This window comes from Euprymna scolopes, chromosome 29, assembly GCF_053919585.1.
Source record: "Euprymna scolopes isolate OS-2025 chromosome 29, ASM5391958v1, whole genome shotgun sequence".
Lineage (NCBI taxonomy): Eukaryota > Metazoa > Mollusca > Cephalopoda > Sepiida > Sepiolidae > Euprymna > Euprymna scolopes.
In genome coordinates, this window is record NC_136510.1 from 26,025,154 (window position 1) to 26,047,487 (window position 22,334).

General features: G+C 33.4%; 1 protein-coding gene across 1 annotated transcript in view; it reads left to right on the forward strand.

Moving 5' to 3' along the window:
• LOC145252555 (laminin subunit beta-2-like) overlaps window positions 1-22,334 on the forward strand; it is a 392,333-nt gene that overhangs the window by 228,133 nt on the left and 141,866 nt on the right. Inside the window, exon 3 of the mRNA XM_080112108.1 lies at window positions 19,414-19,531. Within this exon, the coding sequence (XP_079968234.1) occupies window positions 19,414-19,531 (118 nt within the window). The remainder of the gene's footprint in view (window positions 1-19,413; window positions 19,532-22,334) is intronic.

Below are 22,334 nucleotides of genomic sequence, written 5' to 3' on the forward strand. Positions count from 1 at the left end.
AAAACCCCAAAGGTTTTGTCATCATTCTACATACAGTGTAAGCTATTACCAAAATGGTCCACTGTCTGATAGTGGTCATTCTCAATGTTGCTTAGCTTCGGTTATCTGAGAAGTGGCGTATCACTGTGATTATGCTGTGTATAGCGAAATTATATCTGTTATATATTAAACCATTTTTATAGAAACGCTTTTTTTTTTTTTTTTTTTTTTTTTCCTTACCTCTGTCTGTTTATATCAACATCTTTCTTTCCATGGGGGGAAATAGGAGTTGAATTCTTATAAGGAATTACTATTTTATTGACAAGTGGTAAAACTATCTAATATATAGAACAAGTATGACATTTTAATCCATCATTAATATTTAAAAAAAAAATAATTAAGCTGGATTTACTTTTGTAACCTGTCAAAATACAAGACGGTTAAGAATTGATTTCTGGCTTAAAATCAAGTATTACGGTTCACTTTTGCTCCTAAGCAAAAACAAACAAAAAACATTAATAGTTAAATTCATCCCTGCCTTATTGAGGAACAGAAAAATTGGTCTGTACGAAAAAGTAATCTACGAAAAGGATAATTTTAAAATGGTAGCCAGTTACAAACCAGGTGAATGTGTAAGCCAATCAGAATGTTCGAGAAGCTGACGATGACTTTAAATTGAGTGAATCTTACGATTCCTGGCAAGCAGACAAAAAGGTTGAACTAACCCCCTTGTCTCCATATTATTAACAAACTTTTTTCCTCTTCCTCCTTTTCTCTGTCAACTGAATAAAAAGAAAACTTTTTTTTAACCCTAAACCAACCCTAATCTATTTTATTTTTCATTTCAAAACTGTACTATTACTAAAATAATATGAAGGAAAAAAACAAAAATTGTTAAAAATCATTACCATCTGTAAAGTTTTTTTGTTGCGGTGTTCTTAAAGAAAAAATACCAATTTATCGAAAAAAAAAAATTTCTCATGATAAAAAAAAATTGAATTGATTTTTTTTTTTTTTTTTTTTTTTTTTACAAAAATATATTTATGAAAATAAAAACACTAATCTCTCTCTAGTTCTATCTTTTTTCTCTTCGGTTTAAATATTACTACTACTTGTGGCAATATTTCTTTTGTTTAATAATTTTCTCCTTGTCAAGTTTTATAGGTTTCCCTTTGACTATAGAGAGCTACGGAAGCAAGAGTGATGGACAGCATGTAGAATAAGAGCAGAGGATCAACCCGCACATCATAAAAGATGGGTTACTTAGTGAAGTAATTGCAAATTAAAAAAGTTGATTAAAAATGGAAATTTTATCAATAAATCACTCTGTAAATTGAAGTATATATTTTAGCATACACCTTGTGTAATTATAATATAAAGAAAAAAACCTTAGAGAAACAAACGTTGATGAACTCTTCATTTTGTGTAATATGCACAGGCGGCAAAAAGAAAGTCCGCACTTGTAATTTTTTCAAAAACTGCAAATTTAAGCTAACCTATATCTCATTTGATTGGCCTTTTATTCTTCTAAAATTGTACCTTTTCATATTTGACTTTTAATTGAAATATTCTAGTGTTCACGTCTATTTGAAAAAAAAAACTTAAAATTGAGGAGGCAAAAAGAAAGTCTGCACACTGGAAAATTGTTATTTAAATGTAACTTTAGGACATTAATGCAACACAAGAGGAACACAATAAACTAGTTAATATTTAGTAGCATAGCCCTTCTGCAATTTGACAGGCTGCTTAGACTGCAGCAATACTCCAGGGAAAGAGCATCCCATTTTTCTTTAATTTTTGTCCAAAGTTTTTCCAAATTTGAAATTTTATCATTGCATAGCTGTTGCTTGATGTAATGCCATACATTTTCGATAGGATTGAGGTCCGGAGATTTTGTAGGCCAATCCAAACACGGAATATCAAGCTCTTCCAGGAATCTATTGACATTGCCAGCTGTGTGAATAGGCGCATTATCCTGCATGAAGATGGGATTATCATCCAAATTCCGACCAAAGTAGGGTAGAAAATGCTCAGTCAACATATTAATGTACTTGGTACAATTAATTCAACCTTGCAAGCGAACTATAGGTCTTGGACCATCGGTACTAATAATGCCTTACACCAAAACTGAACCTCCACCACCTTGCAGCGTTGAAACTGAACATCTATGATTAAATTCTTTGTCTTTCCTCTGACGGATGTACTGCCTACCATTATTGCCTAGCCGATTGAACTTGCTTTCATCGCTAAAAAGCACTTTTGACCAATATGAAGAGTCATGATCTTCATTGCATCTGACGAAGTCCAGACGGCGCTTTCTGTTCTTTACAGAAATCATTGGCTTGTGTCTTGCAACATATCCTCGCAAATTAAATTCCTTTAATCTGTTCCTGACAGTAGAAAGAGAGCGCTTTTTAACAAGATTGCACTGTTGTTGGATTTGGGGAGCCATTTCAAATCTGTTTCTTAGGCTGCAAATCTTGATAGCATTGTCTTCCCTGTTAGAAATAACTCGAGTATGACCAGATTTAGGGGCATCACGAACACTGCCGGTGTTTTGGTGCTGTTGCACAGACTTTTGTACCGTTTTCTCATCACATTTCAATCTGTGGCCGATTTCTCGATTGGATAAACCAGAAAGGTGGAGATTAATGAGCTCCTGATGATCACTAAGAGAAAGTTGTGGCATATGGACTAAATGTTACGTTGTATAACCTGGAACAACAACAATTACGATTAGAGATGCTTTGTTGCCTGTTGGTGGATATTTTAAACTGATTTAGGGGCGATAATTTAAGTTGGATTTTAGCAAATTTTTTGCTGCGGACTTTATTTTTGCCTCCTCAATTTGAAGCGATTTTTTTTTAATTGATGTGAACACTAGAATATTTCAATTAAAAGTCAAATATGAACAGGTAAAATTATAGAGGAATAAAAGGCGAATCAAATGAGTTATAGATTATTTAAACAGTTACATTAAATTTAGCTTAAGTTTGTAGTTTTTGAAAAACTTACAAGTACAGACTTTCTTTTTGCCGGCACTGTATATATTCCCACAGAAGAGATGGTGCGAGTCTCTCTACTCTATCGTTATTTTCATGGCAAGTGCTCGACTGAACTCCAATCTATGCTCCTACCTTTGCAAAACTTTCGCCAAAAAACACTATATACGATCCCTCCCCCCCCCACTCTCTGAATCTAAATGCAGATTCCATGAACAAAGCTTCTTTCCCAGAACAGCTCGTCTGCTTCCCGTTTGAATACAACATAGTAGCCTTCAAATCCAATGTAAACAAATTCTTGTTAAGCCGTCCCCATAAATAATCAAATTCTACCCAATTTACACCATTAACGATTACTATACTACCACTTTACACTCATTAATCCTTGTTCTCGAGTGGCCTTCGGGCCTTAATAAGTGGTGACTCGCATGTAAAAAATAAATAAATAAAAAGTACAACTAAAATATATTAATTTATTTATTGCGAACAATTATCTCATCCTCCTTAGAGAAAGATCATCTAAGAAGGATGAGGATAATAGTCCACAGTAAATAAATTAATAATACTCATCTAAATAATTAATTCCAATTAAAAATGATATATAAAAATATGTCTTGGGCAATATATATATATATATATATATATATATATATATATATATATATATATATATATTTTCATGTTCCGTCGCAGGTTTGATTTGAAACGTAACCAGGAGGGAGATGCCTAACAAAAAAGTGTTTTGTTCAAAAGCTATACCAATACTAATATTTTAAAGACGTTCAAAACTTGGAAAATACACGCATTTTCCCAAAATGACTAGATTGAACAGTAAATTACCTACAAAGGCTCGATATGCCAGAAAGCGAAACGATCAATCGTCTCATTTTGAATTTAAAGTAAATTCACCAAATTTATTCTCACATTTTTCTGACAGGAAATCGTGGTATCTTTTGATCGCTAACTTGTCGCTCAAAATCGCAGGTGTGCTGGCCGGAAATACAATTAAGAGAGGAAAAGTTTGGCTACATTTTATCAATGAATCTATATCCACAAAAGAATGAGGTGGGGGAGGGCACATATTTCCCACAATCCTTTGCCTCATTAGATTTTTATTTCTTTGTGGACGCTCTTTCAGCATTTCCCTTTGTTTATTGTAACTCAACCCTTAAAAATACATTGCATAAATCGTTTCTATACTCAAAATTCTGTTAATAAAATATCTTATTTTGTCTGTGTGCATGCGAGTTCGTTCCCCATGGACTTGGAAATGGCTAAGCTGATTTTTTTTTTTCTTTTTTAATTTCGAGTGTTCTTCGATTTTGTATCGGAATACCCCTGATAAGTATAAAAATAAATAGAAAAATCCGATAAAAAAAAAAAAAGGAACACTGATATAGCCTAACATCACAAGTGTATTCAAGAAGTTTTATTGCTGCACAAGCAGAAGGACCCAGCATATAAAATCAACAGTAGGTTCTTTGATTAGGCAGGGATGCGTTTGAAATGAATGTTCTTGTTTAGAGCACAACTTGGACGCTTGTTGGAAACTAGACTTTTTTTAATCTATTAAAAATGAACAAAAGTTAGTTGGTTAACTTAGAATGGGTGATTTATGCCAAATTGATGACTGAATATGGTTAAATTTGGTTATTTTGGCATTAAATACTAATCCCTGTTAATCCGTAACTGTGCATCAAATGGATACCTTAATACTTAGTTCGGTGCACCTTATCATAGCAAAGGCCCATTTCAGCCAGATCGGCTTGGTAATTTCAGCCAAATCGGCCCAGTAGTTTCCAATAAAAAGTGGGACGTAAGAACAGAAACAGACAGACTGGAGGAAATATAGATTAACTATCCTGTACCTCTACAAGGCCACCATTCGCCCATGTACGGAGTATTGTTGTCACATTTGGGCTGGTGCATCTGTTACTCGTCTCTCACTCCTGAACAGGGTTCAAAAGAGTCGCCAACCTAATAGGTCCCGAACTGTCAGCTAGGCTTCAGCTTCTCTCCCACCGACGAAATGTTGCATCCCTCTGCCTGTTTTACAAGTATTTTGATAGCATGTGCTCAGACGAACTACAAGCCCTTGCACCCCCTCGATGTAAATACCTCCGACAAGCAGCAAAATCTCACCCTTACACAGATCCCCAGATGCTGGAAAGCCTTCTATTCTAACAGTTTCTTCTCTAGAACTTCTAGACTTTGGAATTCTTGTCTGGGTTCCTGCTTCCCCAACTGTACTGACATGCAGAAATTAGTGTAATGTAAACAGACATCTTGCTGCTCAACTCCCTGCATAATATCCCTGTAATTACATCCCAGATAGTAGCCCCTACATCAAAGTGGTACTGAGCCTTGTTTGGGGTGAAAAGGCAATAAAAAAAAAAAATTTTTAAACTTATCTCGGGGCAGGTTTTTCCTCATCTTTCTTCCTCTATTCTTCTCACTTCCTCCCACGTTTTCAGTATCTTTCCCCTGCCTACTGATCCTGCTATTACAACAGTTCTACATCTGCTAACACAAGAACTATCATTAATTCTTTCAATGTGACCAAACCAATGAAGTCTCCTGCTCTGCATACATTTCTCTATATTGTTCAGATTTAATTTGCCTCATATTTAAGTTGAAAATAACATTTTCGCTAGTCTGTCACACTAAATTTGCAAATAGCATTAATGCCAGTTTATAATGTGATGTAATGAATACATCCGCGTTCCTCACAAAAATGATTGGCTGGTGTAAGCCATAAATAGGGACGAATATAGCAGCCCAGGAGAGATGTTGAAAGATCCGCCAAGAGGCTAAAGCTTAAGTATATTACTATAACCAACCTTTCATTAAGGCGACTTAATAGATTGGATTGATAGATTACTGTTGCTAAGACTATTAAGCTACTTCAAACAGATATATCCCCTTTTAGAACATGTATATTCTTTCGTTAAATATGTTGATCAATAAGATAAATATTAACGGACTAGCAGGGAGACTCGACAATGCCTGAGATTGAAAGAGAATCAACAAATGTGCCACAGGATACTTTTATTGTCATTGAAATCGGTGAAATTGCCTATTTTTCAGTCAAATTGATTGGTTACCTGCTCTAGTTGGGAACCCACTGTGGTGCACATGGAGAAAACTTCACATGCCTTCCCTCAGTGACTTGGTCCATGATACATTGTAGTCTACATTGCACTGTAAAGAACCTACTATTGATTTTTATTAAATCATTTTTGTATAACGGTTTGAATTAAAGTTTAAAATCAAGTCAAGTATCATGGTTCAGTTGTGTTATAAACAGAAACATTCATTTCGAACGTGCCCCTGTCTTATCAAACTAAACATCTCAAATACACTTATATAAGGTGTTACCTTTGTTCAAAATCGGACTGTTCGTTCTTGAATCAGAGTTTTTGATTAACGATTTTTTATATGAATCAAAGGCATTACGATAAAAGATTTAAGAACACTGCCAGATGCATAAAGTATATTGTGAAATTTCAACAACAAAAAAAAAAATAAGCCCAGCTATTTCGGAGCCCATAGGGTACGAACGCCCACATACATATATAAAAGGCACTTTCTTTGTGTAAGAAAAGTTTTTTTTTTTTTTCTAAGAAAAAAATGACCCTCCACCCCGCCCCAGTGTTTCTTTGCCAGTCAGCAACATGTAAACATGTCTAAAATTTTGAAGGGTGTATTCACAAGACCTCCATACATAATTTCCATAGCAACCCTTTAGCCTTTGATCTACATATTTTTTATATCCCTGATTATAAACGGGTAGATGTTCTAGTGAACTACTTATATGAACGACAAAAAACAAAACAAAAAAAGACAATGCAAGCTAACCCTAACGTCATAAATATTGGTGTATCTGACTGAAAGCTGACCTGTTGATGTTAATAAGCGAACATACACCAGCATTGTTACAAGTGGGCAGCTGTTGAGATTATGTGACATGGTGTAAGCCATGTTTTGATTTTGTTTTACCTGTTCTGACTTTTATCAAAACATTCCACTATCGAATAAAGTCACACTGTACACGAGGTGGTTGTAGTGGATCTGGCTCTCACTCTCACACTCCTCTCGAGGTGGTTGTAGTGATCTGGCTCTCTCACACACCTTCTCACTGTCTCTCACAGTGAGTGTGTGTGAGAGAGAGAGACAGTGAGAATGTGTGTGTGAGAGACAGTGAGTCTCTCACACATTCTCACTGTCTCTCTCTCTGGCTCTTTATTTATGCCCGGCTCTTGCTATCTGCACTCAGACGTGAAAACCTCTTTGTGTTTTTATTGAAAGGTCGTTTTGTGTTTTCAAATTTACTCTATCTATATCCTGTTTGAATACAATTTAATCTTGTTAATAAATTCCAATTGTTTACTTATGTGAGCAAGAATGATTAGTATCTTTCTTTCTTGCTCACATAAGTAAACAATTGGAATTTATTTCCAACAGTATGTTTTGTATAAAGTTACCAGCTCCATAGAATAAATAATGCTTTTATTTAATAATGGTATTATCTCTGCAAACAATTAAGTTTTACCAAAAAACAGCATTTTATTATATACACACACACAGGGGTTGCTCAGAAAATGAGAGAACTAACAACCTAGCATGATGATACTTTCCCTACACATAAACCCTGACTAAATATTCAAAAGTACAAAGTATTCACAACTCAAATAAGATCTCCTTGGTATGGCTAACCTACAATGGCTTTGATGGGAAATGGTCCATCTTCCTCAAGTAATAGAACGAACCAGGAGATTAGATGAATTTTTGTCCTGGAATCCGGTAAGATCAAGAGACAACAAGAAAGATGTACTTTAACGTATTTAAATGGTCGATTGGGAAGAGGAAAATTAACTTCTTTACTAACTCTGTGTTTGAGAGGTCGCAGAGAATTTTAATGGGGTATTCAAACAAAAATACATACAAAAACTGTTTTTCAAAATAACTGGATTTGACATTAAATAACCTGAAAAGGGTTGATATGCCGTAAAACAAAAACAACCAACTATACAGAGATCAAGTGTTAGCCCCTGGAAGAGAGGGCTCCTTGATTTCTGAGAACTTCGATTGGAGTTAAATGTAACAAAAGGGTTGCTCAGAAAATGACGATCACACTAGTCACTATTGTGAGCACTGGCCATGATATGCCGCATCTATACATAAAAAAATATATATATATATAAAGCTGAATGTCTGTGTGTCTGGTCACGAATAGGCTCCTATATGTTTGACTATTTAAAAAAAAACTGATTACATATAATGATAGATGTATCAAGACACAGGAATGGGTATGTTTGATCTGGCAGAACGGTGGTTCATTAAAATAGTGGGGTCTGCGTTCGTGCCTGGTCCACAAAGTATGGAAATAAAAAAAATTTAAAAATTAAAAAAAAAAACACTCCATTTTTGTGACTATTTTACCATATTTGTCCAAAATTTTCTGTATGTCTATTTAGCAGTTTTGCATGGTGCTGAACTCAAATCTAAATATGATATTGGGAACTTTTGGGGCTAAAGGATGATGGACTTAGTCGTTTCTTTTTTTGCATGGTGCAGAACACAAATTTACATCTGTTAAGGCCTAAAACTGCACCGTTTGTTCATTTTCACAAGGATTTGACGTCCCCTGGGGAAATGGGGGGGGTGATGCTGAATTTAGTCTTTTTTTTTTGCCTCGTTCACTGTGCCATCACAGGAGACCATGCATGTTCCACTTGTTTTTTTTTGCCTTGGAATGAAAAGATTTAAGAAAAAAAAAAGTTAAAAGGAAATGGAAATTTTTAATATTTGCAAAAACAAGAATAGAAACTTGTTGCGGTTTTTATACCCCCCCCCTCCCACCTTAAAAACAAAACAATACAAAAAAAACAATTGAATTCAAAGCACATTTGGGAAACCATTTTGTTTTCTCGTTTTTTTTTTTTTTTTACGGACTAAATTTATATTTAGTTAACCATTGACAACTAAATATTTTCGGTTACTAGCCAAACCCACATGATTTTTAGAATATGACATCTTCGTTCTGTGATGATTTAGCAGTATCAGAATTTTTGTAGGAATTTTTGACACCCCTAACACGAAACTGCGAATACAATATAAAAATCTCGTAATTTCTCTGTTAAAAGTGGGTTATTTATTTTCTTTATGGATTATACTTCCAAAATAAACTATTACAGTTGTTTTAAAAGTAATAAAAATATTTTTATTTTTTTTTAAAACAGTAATGAATTTTCCGAACTCAATATTTTTCAATTTTTAAACTCAATATTTTTAAATTTTAAAAATCTATCAAAATTTTTCTATTGATTCTATTTTTACGATATTTTCAGGGTCAATGTGAAATTTTATGTTCTTTCCAATAAACCGAATATAATATTTTAGACAAACGTTTTTTTTAAATTCACGCCCCCCCATTTTCACGCCCCCCCCATTTTCACGCCCCCCCCATTTTGAAATGTCTATTAAAAAGTAAATAATTAATTTATGTTTAATAGGTTTATATATCACAAATTGAAGAGAAAAGGTCAATAAATAATATATTCAAATTTAAAACAAAAAAAAAAATCAGTTTTTTAGAAATTTACCTTTAAAGTCCGAAGTTTAAAACCTTATTTTATAAGAACACATTTTTTCTTTTTGTCTTTTTTTTTTTTTTTTTAATGAAACCTTGGTCCTTGCTCCTTTAATTGAAAAAAAAATTAGGGCTTGAATTACATTTTTCGAGGAGTTATAAGCTTAGAAAGATAGGGGGTCGAATAATTTACGCCTCTCATTTTGAAATGTCTATTAAAAAGTAAATAATTAATTTATGTTTAATAGGTTTATATATCACAAATTGAAGAGAAAAGGTCAATAAATAATATATTCAAATTTAAAACAAAAAAAAAAAATCAGTTTTTTAGAAATTTACCTGTAAAGTCCGAAGTTTAAAACCTTTTTAAAAAAAAAAACACACATTGTTTTGTTTTGTTTTTTTTTTAAATAAAACCTTGGTCCTTACTCCTTTAATTGAAAAAAAAAATTAGGGCTTGAATTACATTTTTCGAGGAGTTATAAGCTTGGAAAGATGTGGTGGAATTATTCACTATTTTCACGAAATTTCTGACACTGCTAGTGATGATTATGTACATAATAAAGTTTTTTCTGTATTTATTTTAATAAGTGCAATTCTAAATATACAACAAATTTTATGTCGATACTTGAACGTATAAACATTCTAATTTCTTAAGATGTTTTTTAAAACAGCCTTCGTTAAAAAAGGAGTGTATTGTTATATTAAACTTGTTTAAATAATTTAACTTTGTTCGTTGTATTTTTTATTTATTTTTTTTTAAATTGAAAAGATATTTTTCATTCAGTAGTGAGCTTTGGAAGATTCTCAGTGAAAAAATACAATCACCAAAAGATAAGCGTTTCATTATTTCTAGTCGACACTTTGAAAAATCACTCGCATAAGCGACTGTTTCACTTGCAATGTAGAGCCCTGCTATTAGCTGGACATATACACATGTATGCACACAGGCAACTGTTCTTTATATAATAGATGAACTGCATTCTATAAATCTGGTTTTGAATAATCATTACTTCTGTTGTCTCAGAAGGAAGTGTGTTGTCATTATCGATAAGTTTGAAAAATAAAAAAATGTCTATATCTATTTTTTAACTCCATAGAAAGACTTGAGTTTAAATTACTGCTTTTAAAAATAAATCAATTTTTATTCTCTCTTATTGTATCGGTTTCTGAAATGGAAATTTAACTCTATACTTTATGAATGTCATGTAACGGTTTTATTTTCAATTGTATATGGATTGTTTACGGGCTTTATAAATAAATAAACGATATTTTAAATGGATGTTCGAAAGCAAATTATTTTACTGACTCTGATGATATACAAGTAAATTTATGGAATAGAAAAATAAACATTTCTGTTAAACAAACTGAATTGTCTGAAAGCAAACGTGGAGCTAGGACAACAGCATATTCTTTTCATTGTTTTGACTCTCGAGTGTGTATCCCTCGATATCTTATATGCTTTTATATTGAGTGATGTGGTTCTTGATTGATTACCTGTGTCTGTGTCGGATATATACTCGAGAGTAAAAACAATGAAAAGAATATTGTTATCATAGCGCTACTCATAACCAACAACTGCTTTTTTTTTTTCTTTTTAGATCATTATTGAAAAATATTTGTATTTTAACAAACTCCCTATCTTTTTGAAAAAAACTGCATCTAAGTATACTTTTTAAGATGAGTATCCTGCAACGATAAGAAAAGTAGCTAGTAAAAATCAAGTACTGATATTGCATGACGAAAACTATTGCCGACAAAATAGACTGGCTTTACTAAGTAAATAAGTGTTAAATTCTAATGATAGTCTTTTTGTTCTTATTGAAATTCAAAGCAATTCAGTATAACTTGACGATTATTACGCTCAGAAACAACTGTGAATAAACGTGTAATTACTAGCATCTTTTATATATGCATCTCCTCAGGAGACTAAGGGTCACTCCCTGAAGAGAACTCTTGAGCAAAAAACAAATTGTTTTTTTAAATTAACAAAAAAAACCCTTTAGATGCACCTTAGATAGAACCCAGTTTAAGGAAACAAGGATTTATTTTAGTCAATCGATCGTATTAAATTTGCTTTATTTTTATATATATATATATATATATATATATAATTTCTTTTCAAGGGAAATAAGGTAAAAAAAAACGATATATATATATATATATATATATATATATATATAAAATAAAGCAAAGTGTTGCTGCCATAAGCAACATCAGAGAAAAAAGTGTACCAATCCTTGTATAAGCCAGTGTAGGGTACCATGCAGATGGGATATTGTTTGGACTTCGAATATTGTTACTTTGAATATTTAGTCAGGGTTGACTCCTGTATCAAGAGACTTTAGACACTCGAGGACAATGTCTAATAGGCATTCACGTTCTCTTGTTAGACCAGATTGCACACTGATATATGCATTCTCATGACAGTTTTCTGATCCTTACTGCTTCCGTGCTGGCTCATGACAAATTGGATGCAGGTGTTTTGTTTGTAACCCTATCACTCGGAGATTGCCATACGCGGCCAACAGGTTCCCAGTGTCTAATAACTAACTTCTTTACTCTCAACTTTTGAAAGCTAAGAGAACTGTAATGGAATATCTATGCATCTGATATAGAGATCAAGTGTACGCCATAGGAAAAGGGCATCTTGATTTTTTTTTTTTGAGGACGTCGATCGAAGTAAATGAAACAAAAGTAAAAATGTAACTTCGTGAAATCTTAACGGATTTTTTTATCTTCAACGGTGACATGTGGTAAAACAAACTTATCAAATACTAGCAGGATGACCCGAAGTTGCCCGGGATTGAATAATGATTAGGGCTATGACAACAGCATATTCTTTTCCTGGTTTTGATTCTCAGGTATATATCCATTGATATCTTATGTTTTTATGTAAAGCGATGATGTTCTCGGTTCATTGTCTGTGTCAGATATATACTCGAGAGTGAAAACAATGAAAAGAATATGCTGTTGTCACAGCCCTAATGATGATCAACGAATGTTTTACACTCCTATATTTTTGTTATCGAAATCGATGAAATAGTCCATTTTTCAATCAAATCTTTGATTGCCTGCTCTAATTGGCGACCCATCCTGATGCACCTGGAGGAAACTTCACATGCAGTGACTAAGTTTACAATATATTGTAATCTACATTGCACTGTAGAGAACCTACTATTGATTTTATAAAATTATGTTTATATATAATGGCTTGCATTAAAGTTTAAAATGCAAAAGTCAAGTATCATGCTTCAATTGTGCTCTAAACAGGAATATTCATTTTGAATGCGCCCATGTCATATCAAAGAACCTATTTTTATGCCTGGCATTACTGGTTGTGTGGTGGTAAGAGTTTGAATTTAAGCTTAAAATAAAAAAAATCAAGTATCATTGTGATATTCTGCTTTAAACAGATTCAATTCGAATGCACCCTGTCATATCAAAGAACATATGGTTGATTTTATCTGGCTTGTGTGGTAATAAAACTTCTCAAATGCACTTATGCTGTTAGGCTGTGTAAGGTGTTAACTTTGATTAAAATCGCCTGTTCCTTATTTCATCGGAATATTTTGATTATTGATACTTATCAAATACATTCAGACAAAAAACCTATCTAAGAACATTGCCAGGCACATAAAGTACTTTCGTGTGAAATGCACAAGAAGGAAGGTGTTGCAGTATTTTTGACTCATAATGTGGTATGATCCCTCAGTTGAGAGATTCTTCTAGGAAATGACGAATCAAATTAATTCATGCTCTGCTACCAACCAATCAGAAACCAGAATTGCTCCATAAAAACTAAACCCTTTGTTTTTTTGTTTTTTTAGCAAACTTGCATATATTTTTTTTCGTGTCAACATGGGAAGAATCCATTGCTCTTTGGCTACAAAATTATTAAGTCTGGAACCTGTGTTGAACAGCTGTCTACTAAGAACTCCTCTTCAGGACTTGTATAGAACAACTAACCCTCGGAAACTGTTCTGAAACTAAACATGGCTTCCAACTCAAGAGAAGGAATATAACAAAATTATTTATTTTGCTAGATTATAGAAAATTGTTTTTGTTTTCTTTAATCTGAAAGATAAATTCAGACTTCGATAATAGTGAAGTGGAGTGTTTAAAAGATAAGGAGATGATAGTGATTGTAGAGTCTCCATTAAATGGTCATTTTTTAGTGCATTTGTGATAATAATGTCTGGCTTGCCGACGTTTGTAATTTTCTATTAAGCATTACTACAAGTCTGAGCAATTGATAAGTTGATAAAGCTGATCAAATTTTTTATGAATTGGAAAGAAGCCCTCAAGTAGTTAATGATAAAATTAAGTCTTCCAGAAACGTTTTTTTTTTTTTTTTTTTTTCATCCCTCATTTTCTTTTCTGATTCTCTTTTCTTGCACTTCTCTTTTCTCCCCCTTTTTTCTTTTCTCATTTTAAGATTATCATAAACCCACCCTTCTCTCTATTAGTAATTGTTTGATAATTATTACTAAAAACCAAGATATATTCAAGCGTGTTGGATAAGACGAAAAATATTTTCATTCATTAAAAAAAAAAAAATACAATCTATGCTCTGTATTAAATCTTTTTTCAAAACAAAATCTAAAACTGTTTCTAATGACAAGCATTAAACAAGCAAAACGAAAACTATTTTTATCAATAAATAAAATAACTAGATGGTTTAATTAAATTTGAAAAATAAATCAATTAAAAATAATTACAATAACTAGATGGTTTAAATTAAATTTAAATAAAAATAATTAAAATGACTAGATGGTTTTAATTGAATTAAAAAAAATAAGTCAATTAAAAATAATTAAAAGAACCAGATGGCTTTAATTTAAAAATTAAAGAAAAAGTGATAAAACCGGAAGTTAAGAAAATTCAAGTATGGCAATAAAACTTTAACTTTTAGTTGTAAATCTTAAGTGTAAAGCTATTCTTTTAATAGAAAAATGGAGCAAAAAAAAAAAAAAAAAATGACAGCATAAATCCAGTCAGATTGTGTTCTAGGTAAAAAAAAAAAAAAAAAAAAATGAATCCAGTAAGGATCAGCATATCATAATGGTTTTCTCATTAAGATGAAAAGTAATGATTAGAGAATTCAAAGAGAATCAGTATATTTTAGTTGCTTCGTTCTTATCACACATGGTTGTAAATAAAACTCCTTAAGTCTTTGTGCTCATACCCTTCTCATTATGTCAAAATATTGCAACAGCAATAATGGAAATTTAAAATGATAATCTATATATATAAAAGCGAAAATGTATTTATGTATGTACGCTTTTCCTCGATGTCCACGAAAGGCTTCTTTCAGAGAAGCGCTTGCTCGGTTCACAACTTCTTAAAACTTTTTATATCATCTATAAATTGTAATATCTCAGAGTTATCCACGGAGCTCGCCTGTCTATTTAATTTTATTGACTTTCAAACGTTAATTATTCCACATTTCCCGCATCGGCACGCGTTACATTCGGTTTTCGGTATTTAAGAAAAGCGGAACTCGACTCTAATCACAGGCCGAAAGCCAGTTGTCTCAAGAGAGCTAAGTAACGTTTCGACTTCGTCATATCAGACTGTAGCTTTCATTTCGCTCCTCCTAATAAACAGTGGGTTTTTAAAAATAAACAAACCGATTTATTCACCTCATTCAAAACTGTCCCGCACAAAATCGTAACTGCTGAATACCTATCGCAGTCACGTCAATCAAAAATGCGCACCTGTTTTTTTTTTTAATACTTTACTATTTTCCAACTGCGCGTCGTGAAGGCTTCGTTTTTTTTTTTTCATGGGCACCTGTTTTTTTTCACATTTTCGGGGTTTTTCACATACCCCGAAAAACACCCGGGCAACGCTGGGTACCCCTCGCTAGTCTATATATATAAAAGCGAAAATGTATGTGTGTATGTATGTTCGCTTTTCCTCAATGTCCATGAAAGGCTTCTTTCAAAGAAGCGCTTGCTCGCTTCACAACTTTTTAAAACTTTTTATATCATCTATAAATTGTAATATCTACGAATTACCCACGGAGCTCGCCTCTCTATTTAATTTTATTGACTTTTAAACATTAATTATTCCACATTTCCCACATCGGCACGCGTTACATTCGGTTTTCGGTATTTAAAAAAAGCGAAACTCGACTCTAATCACAGGCCCAGAGCCAGTTTGTTCAATGTAGACTTCGTCATATCAGACTGTAGCTTTCATTTCGCTCCTCCTAATAAACAGGGAGCGGGTTTTTAAAAACAAACAAACCGATTTATTCAAAACTGTCCCGCACAAAATAACTGCTGAATACCTATCGCCGTCACGTCAATCAAAAACACGCACCTATTTTTTTTAAAACACTTTACTATTTTCCAACTGCGTGTCGTCAACGCTTCGGGTTTTTTTTCACATACCCCGAAAAACACCCGGTACCCCTCGCTAGTCTATGTCACCTGTCTGTTTAAATGTTTGTATGTCTGCCTAAAACTTTTGACAGAGGCAATAGATTTTCACAAGATTGGTATTGTTTTGAAGCTCGACCTTTCAGATAACAAATATCGAAAATATGGCTAAAAACATTAATTCCTTCACCCTTAACTAGGCACTTTTCTACAGGGAGGGGTCACTTTTCGTCGATATTTTCGAAATTCACCTTGCCTTTTCGATTGACTTTAATTTAAACCTTCACCACTTCCGGTTTGTCGATGGATGCAACAGCAAAGATGTCACTTTTTTTTTTTTTTTTCACATTCATTTTCCTCCTTTGCAGTACGGGTTCAAGCCTACTTGCCTATCACTTTTTTCTTTTTTTTTTTGCTCGACACATATCTCCAAACACCCGAGCAACGCCGGACACCCTGACTAGTCTTTTATATAAGACAATTTTCTATGTGTATGTGTGTTTATAGGCTCATCTAAAAGTAAAATTAAAAAAATTACAAAAGAATCTACAAAGTCGATATTTTTGATTGATTTTGTCCAAGATAAATAATATCTAAACCTTAGAAAAAATTAAATATTCTATGAGGGTCTACTAGGCTGAGTTTTGTCAAGGGAGAGGGTGTCAGTGTTATGTACTAACTTGTAAATAAAATGCCAAATAATTTCAGGAGAAATCTATAATATAAATCTCACCTGTCTGTTTAAATGTATGTATGTATGCCTAAAACTTTCGACAAAGGCGATGGATTTTTATGAGATCAGTATCATTTTGAAGCTTGACCCTTCGGACGATGAATACCAAAAACTTGGTGAAAAACATTAATTCCTTCAGACTCAACTAGGCACTTTTCTACAGGGAGGGGGTCGCTTTTTTCACCGATATTTTTGGAAGTCATCCCTTTTCGATTGTCTAGCCTTAATTTAAACCTACATTACTTCCTGTTTGGCGATGGACGCAACAGCAAAGACGTCACGTTTTTTTGCATTCTTTTCCTCCTCCACGGTACAGGTTCGAACCTGCCTGTCTACTACCACTTTTTTTTTTCTTTTTCTTTGCCCAACACCCACTTCCAAACACCCCGGGCAACGCCGGGCACCCAGGCTAGTGTTATATGAAGGAGAGTTATCAGTGTGTATGCAGATGTCCAGCAAGCAAGAAATGAATGGGATAGGTGGAGGAGAATGGTGGAGATGTGGAGAGGTGAGAAAAGAAAAAGACATAAGTTTTAATAGAAACCTACTACACTCTCCCCCGGGCAACGCTCGGTAGCTTTGTTAGTTATAAATAATTAGGAAACTTATGGAATAAATTTAAATACCACAGTATAAAAAATTTGGATGAAGACATGATTAATTAAAAAATGAAGGTCGAAGTAAAAGATGTATGGGTTAAAATCTATTTTCTTTATTTTCTGTGTATTGTCTTGAGTAAAAAAAAAAAAAAAAAAAATGGAGAACATTGTAAAAGATAACATTTTTTTTTTTTTTTTTTTTTTTTTGTGAGATTTGGCTTTCTAAGGAAGCAGCTAGAACTTATTTTTTTCATTGGTTTGCTTTGAAAAATGTATATGATATGGAATGAGAATTTTGACATTGTGTTTTTCTCATGAAATTAATTTGATGGGAGATAAAATTTCAATGAGGAAGACTTTTGGAAACGTCTTTAATTTATTAAGAAAGAAGTTATCTTTTGAAATGAACAGAAAGTTTTTTTTTTTTTTTTTTTCAAATTTGCAACAATTATATCATTATTTCCTTATAGTATAAGGAAATATAATATACTAGCATGGGTGCCCCGCGTTGCCCGGGTGTTTTGAGGTGTATGCTGAGCAAAAAAAAAAAGTCAATTTTTTTAAACTTCGACTCCTATTATGACCCCTTAAAATTTATTGTTTAGGGCTCAAATCAAGTTATTAAGTTAGATCCATGTCCAAGGAACATATATCTAAAATTTCAAGTGTTTAGACCCAAAATTGTAGGAGTTTGGTAGAGTTCTCAAAGGTCAAATCGCTCAACTTTGACCCCTTAATCGCAAAATTTCTGCTCACATCGATTTTCCCAAATCTCAGTACCCTGTATATCAAATTTCGAGTCTGTAGATTGAAAATTGACAGAGTTATTGCATAGGGAAATGTACACACACACACACACACACACACACTTTCACTTTTATAGATATAGATTTGCAGTAACTATTTCAACAATGCTTGATACAAGAGTAGAACTAGGTAGTAAAGTATGAAACTATTTTTATAGCAATTAAGCTACCAAATTAAGTATCCGTGTTTCATCCTTATAGGGAATTGTCAGACTAAGTGCATGGAATTTAAGTAAAATTATATTAACTTCAGAAAAGCCATACACGGATCAATCTTTTTCTTGTCACTCGTGTTGACTAGAAATTAACATCATCAAAAGGTAAATTGATCCACATTTCTTTTTATCCCTTATCAAAACCTGAAGGCCACTCGAGGATAAGGATTAATAAATGTAGGTAGTATAGTAATCGTTAATGGTGTAAATTGGGTAGAATTTGATTTATGGGGACAGCTCAACAATGACTTATTTACATTGGATTTGAAGACTTGTATTCGACTGGGAAGCAGGCCAGCGGAACAGTGTTACACCGGTAGATAGTTCAGGGAAAGAAGCTTTGTTCATGGAATCTGTATTCAGATTTAGCCACAGATGGTGGAGGAAATCGTATAATGGTTGTAGTTAGTCAGGTGTTTTTTATGCAAGTTTGTCAAGGGGTGGGTATAGATTGGAATTCAGTCCGGGCACTTGCCATGAAAATAACGGTAGAAAGAGTAAATGTAGGTTTTTCTGATGTTTATATAATTTCACATATAAAAGCTCTACATATGTATTGAGCAGTTTTGAAAAGATATTGTTGGTTAGTTTGAACTTAACTATTTTTTTTTTTTTAATTTTCTTTTGCTTTTACTGGGGATGGGTAGTCTACCATTCACCCACAATTTCAGTCACTCCAACCAAGAGATCTTTTTAAGATTCTAACTGTTCCTTTGAGTGCGGTTGTTTGTATTTTTTATTTTTTTTTTACACTGGGTATACTTGCCAGGTAATTTTTGAAATTCTTTTTTAAGAGACTTGTTGCTTCTATGGATCACACTAAATTCATCAATGTAAGGAAAAAAATATAATCATTCGACCATGATGAGTGTGTATGTGTGTGTGTGTGTGTGTGTGTGTGTGTGTGTGTGTGTATATGTATATAATGCTGGTAGAAATCGAGTATTAAAAATAAACAGAATAAGATCTGTGAATGTTTGGAAGAAATGGATCTAATCTAAAAATGACCAAGGAACAAAAAATCCTATTTTATTATGTTTTTGTTTAAATTATTTTATTCACAGAAATAATTTGCATTTTTTCTTTTTTTTTGTTCAGGTTATTTTCCAAGTTTTGCCTACCTCAATCAGCATCGGAAATCCGTACAGTTCTGAAGTTCAAGATTTGCTGAAATTGACTAATTTGAGAATAAATTTCACCAAACTTCACACTTTAGGTAAGCTTTTTATTTTTATTTTTTTTACAAGTCTTCAATTATTTATGCTAGAAGACACTCAAGGATGTGGGTCAAGTACGATAGGTCGACAGTTGAATGATGAAAATTATGAGAGGATTGAAAATAATTGGAATGAAATTTAGACTATTCCAAAGAAACTGGAAATTGAGAACTCGTTAACATTTCACAAAAAATCAGAGGTATATGCATTTTCACAAAGTTTCCAACCTTTCTTCCTTACTTTGTATAAAATTAAACTAAATATAGCCCACATTTGAACGCTTTTTAGCTAGCAGCTTTGTTCCAAAAATGGACTGTCCTGGATATGACCTTAAACTATATCCGATGGTGAGGCCCCAGCTTGTGGGCTTTGGGGAGTGTGGCGCCACCTTTTAATTGCCATTGCTCCCAGGTCCACTCTGACCTGGAGTGGTAGTACCTGTTAGGGTCCCAACTATGGGTTTTATTAGAAACTGACTTAAAAAAAACATTTTATCAAAAAATTGTTCTTCTAAATCACTGGATTCAGCATTAAATGATATGAAAAGGGTTGATATGCTGTAAAACAACCAACCAACCAACCAAAAATGGACAATGCTCTGTTAATTAGATGAAGACTGACTACAAAAATGATACAAATATGTAAACATATACACATACCTAACTTTATATATATTCCTGTTAGAGAAATAAATAATTAAAAATATTTATTCAATAATTATCCAAAGCCCCTTTTTGGCTGGGCTCGAAATAAGAAGCCATTTAATTGAAGCTCAAATATGAGTTTTTGTCAATGTGATTTGTCAAAACACTATCAGACAGCTTACTATCTTTCCTTTGGAAAATATGTGATAGGGTTTATTTCTCTTTTTGCGTAACTTTTGAAATTGGCCGCATTGGTTAAGATGGTCAGTTTTTAGTTAAAAGGTGACGGGAGCAAAACCTGCCCATTGTTTATCAGATGCACTGAAGTCACCTGTCCATGAGCTGTAACTTAAAGAATTGTTTCAGCTTTGTTATATTTTTTAATTTTATAACATTGAACTTTCTATTGATTTATAAAATTTCTGTATAGTATCCATTGAATAATGTATGTATATATATATTATTTTATTCCAACAGTGTACCTGTATATATATTTTTTCACAAAATCAAGACAATAAAAAAATAATAGCATCATATTGTGTATTTTCATTTTTGTTACAATTGTTTTGTGACCATTTGAAACTTAATGATCAAGTCAATAAATTTTGACTTTAATTTTTAACATTACTGAATTTTAATATTTTTGGTTAAAAAATATTAAAATGTATATATGTATGGATATAGCCCTAGATATATCTAAAGCTTTTGCCAGGCTATGGCACGATGGTTTTCTCAGGAAAATCAGATCACACAGTATTACTGGACGAATACTTAACATAACAAATCCTTCTTAAATAAGAGAAAATTCCAGGTTGTCCTTGATGGTCATACATCTAAACAATGATATAAATGCAGGTGTACCTGAAGGGTCAATCCTTGGATCTTTAATATTCCTAAATAACCTCCCCGATAAAATTGTCTCTGAGATGGGTATATTTGCTGATGACACCACGCTCTATAACACACGAGGGGAAAACAAATGAATACATATCTGAAGAAATGGCAGGAGCACTAGAGGAAGACCTCCAATCTGTAGTGGAATTGGGACAAAAATGGATGATCACATTCAATGCTGCCAAAACTAAGCTTGTCTCCTTCAATAATTACAAGAAACCTTCTCGAGCATCAATAGCTATGGTTAGACATACCTTAAAGTACTTCTTTCAAACTTCCCGGCTTAACGATGCATTACTTGAAAGTACTTTGTTCAAACTCCTCAGCTTAATTTTCACAGGAAACATGAGTTGGAACAGATATATTGAGAGCATTGCCAGGGCCGCTGTGAGAAAGGTGGGCTCTCTCTACCGTACTAGAAAGTTACCTACATCTGAAAGTATCGTGTACCTCTACAAGGTCACCATTCATCCATGTATGGAGTATCATTGTGACATTTGGGTTGATGCATCTGCTACTAGTCTCTTGCTCCTGGACAGGGTTCAAAAGAGTTGCCAATCTGAACTATTATCTAAGCTTCAACCTCTGTCCCATCGATGAAATGTTGCATGCTTCTGCCTGTTCTGCAAGTATTTTAATGGTGGATGCTTTGACGAACTACAGGCCCTTGTACCCCTCTCCCCCCGATGTAAATACTCCCCCCCCCCCGACAAACCCAACGATTGCAAAATTTCACCCCTACACAGAGATCCCTAGATGTAAGAACGCCTTCTATTCTAATAGATTCATCCCCAGAACTGCTAGACTCTGAGACTCCCTTTGAGGTTCATGTTTTCCCAACTGTACTGACATGCAGAAGTTCAAGTGTAATGTGAATAGACATTTTGCTGCTCAACTCCCTACATAGCATCCCTGCAACTTATGACCCTGATAGTAGCCCCCTACATCAAAGTGGCACTGTGACTTGTTTGGAGTGAAAATGAAATAAAAATAAGTGAAGTATGCATGGTCCCCCGTGAGTGCACAGTGAACGAGGCATACAAAAATGACTAAGTTCAGCATTTGTTCCACCCCCTACTCTCCATTTAGCCCCAAAAGCCTCCAGGGGGACGTCAAATCTAGGCCTTAACATATGTACTGCACCATGCAAAAAAAGAAATGACTGAGTCCATCATTTTCCCTCCACCCCCATGTAGTCCTAAAGGCCTTAACATATTTAAATTTGAGTTCAACACCATCCAAACCTGCTAAATAGACATATACA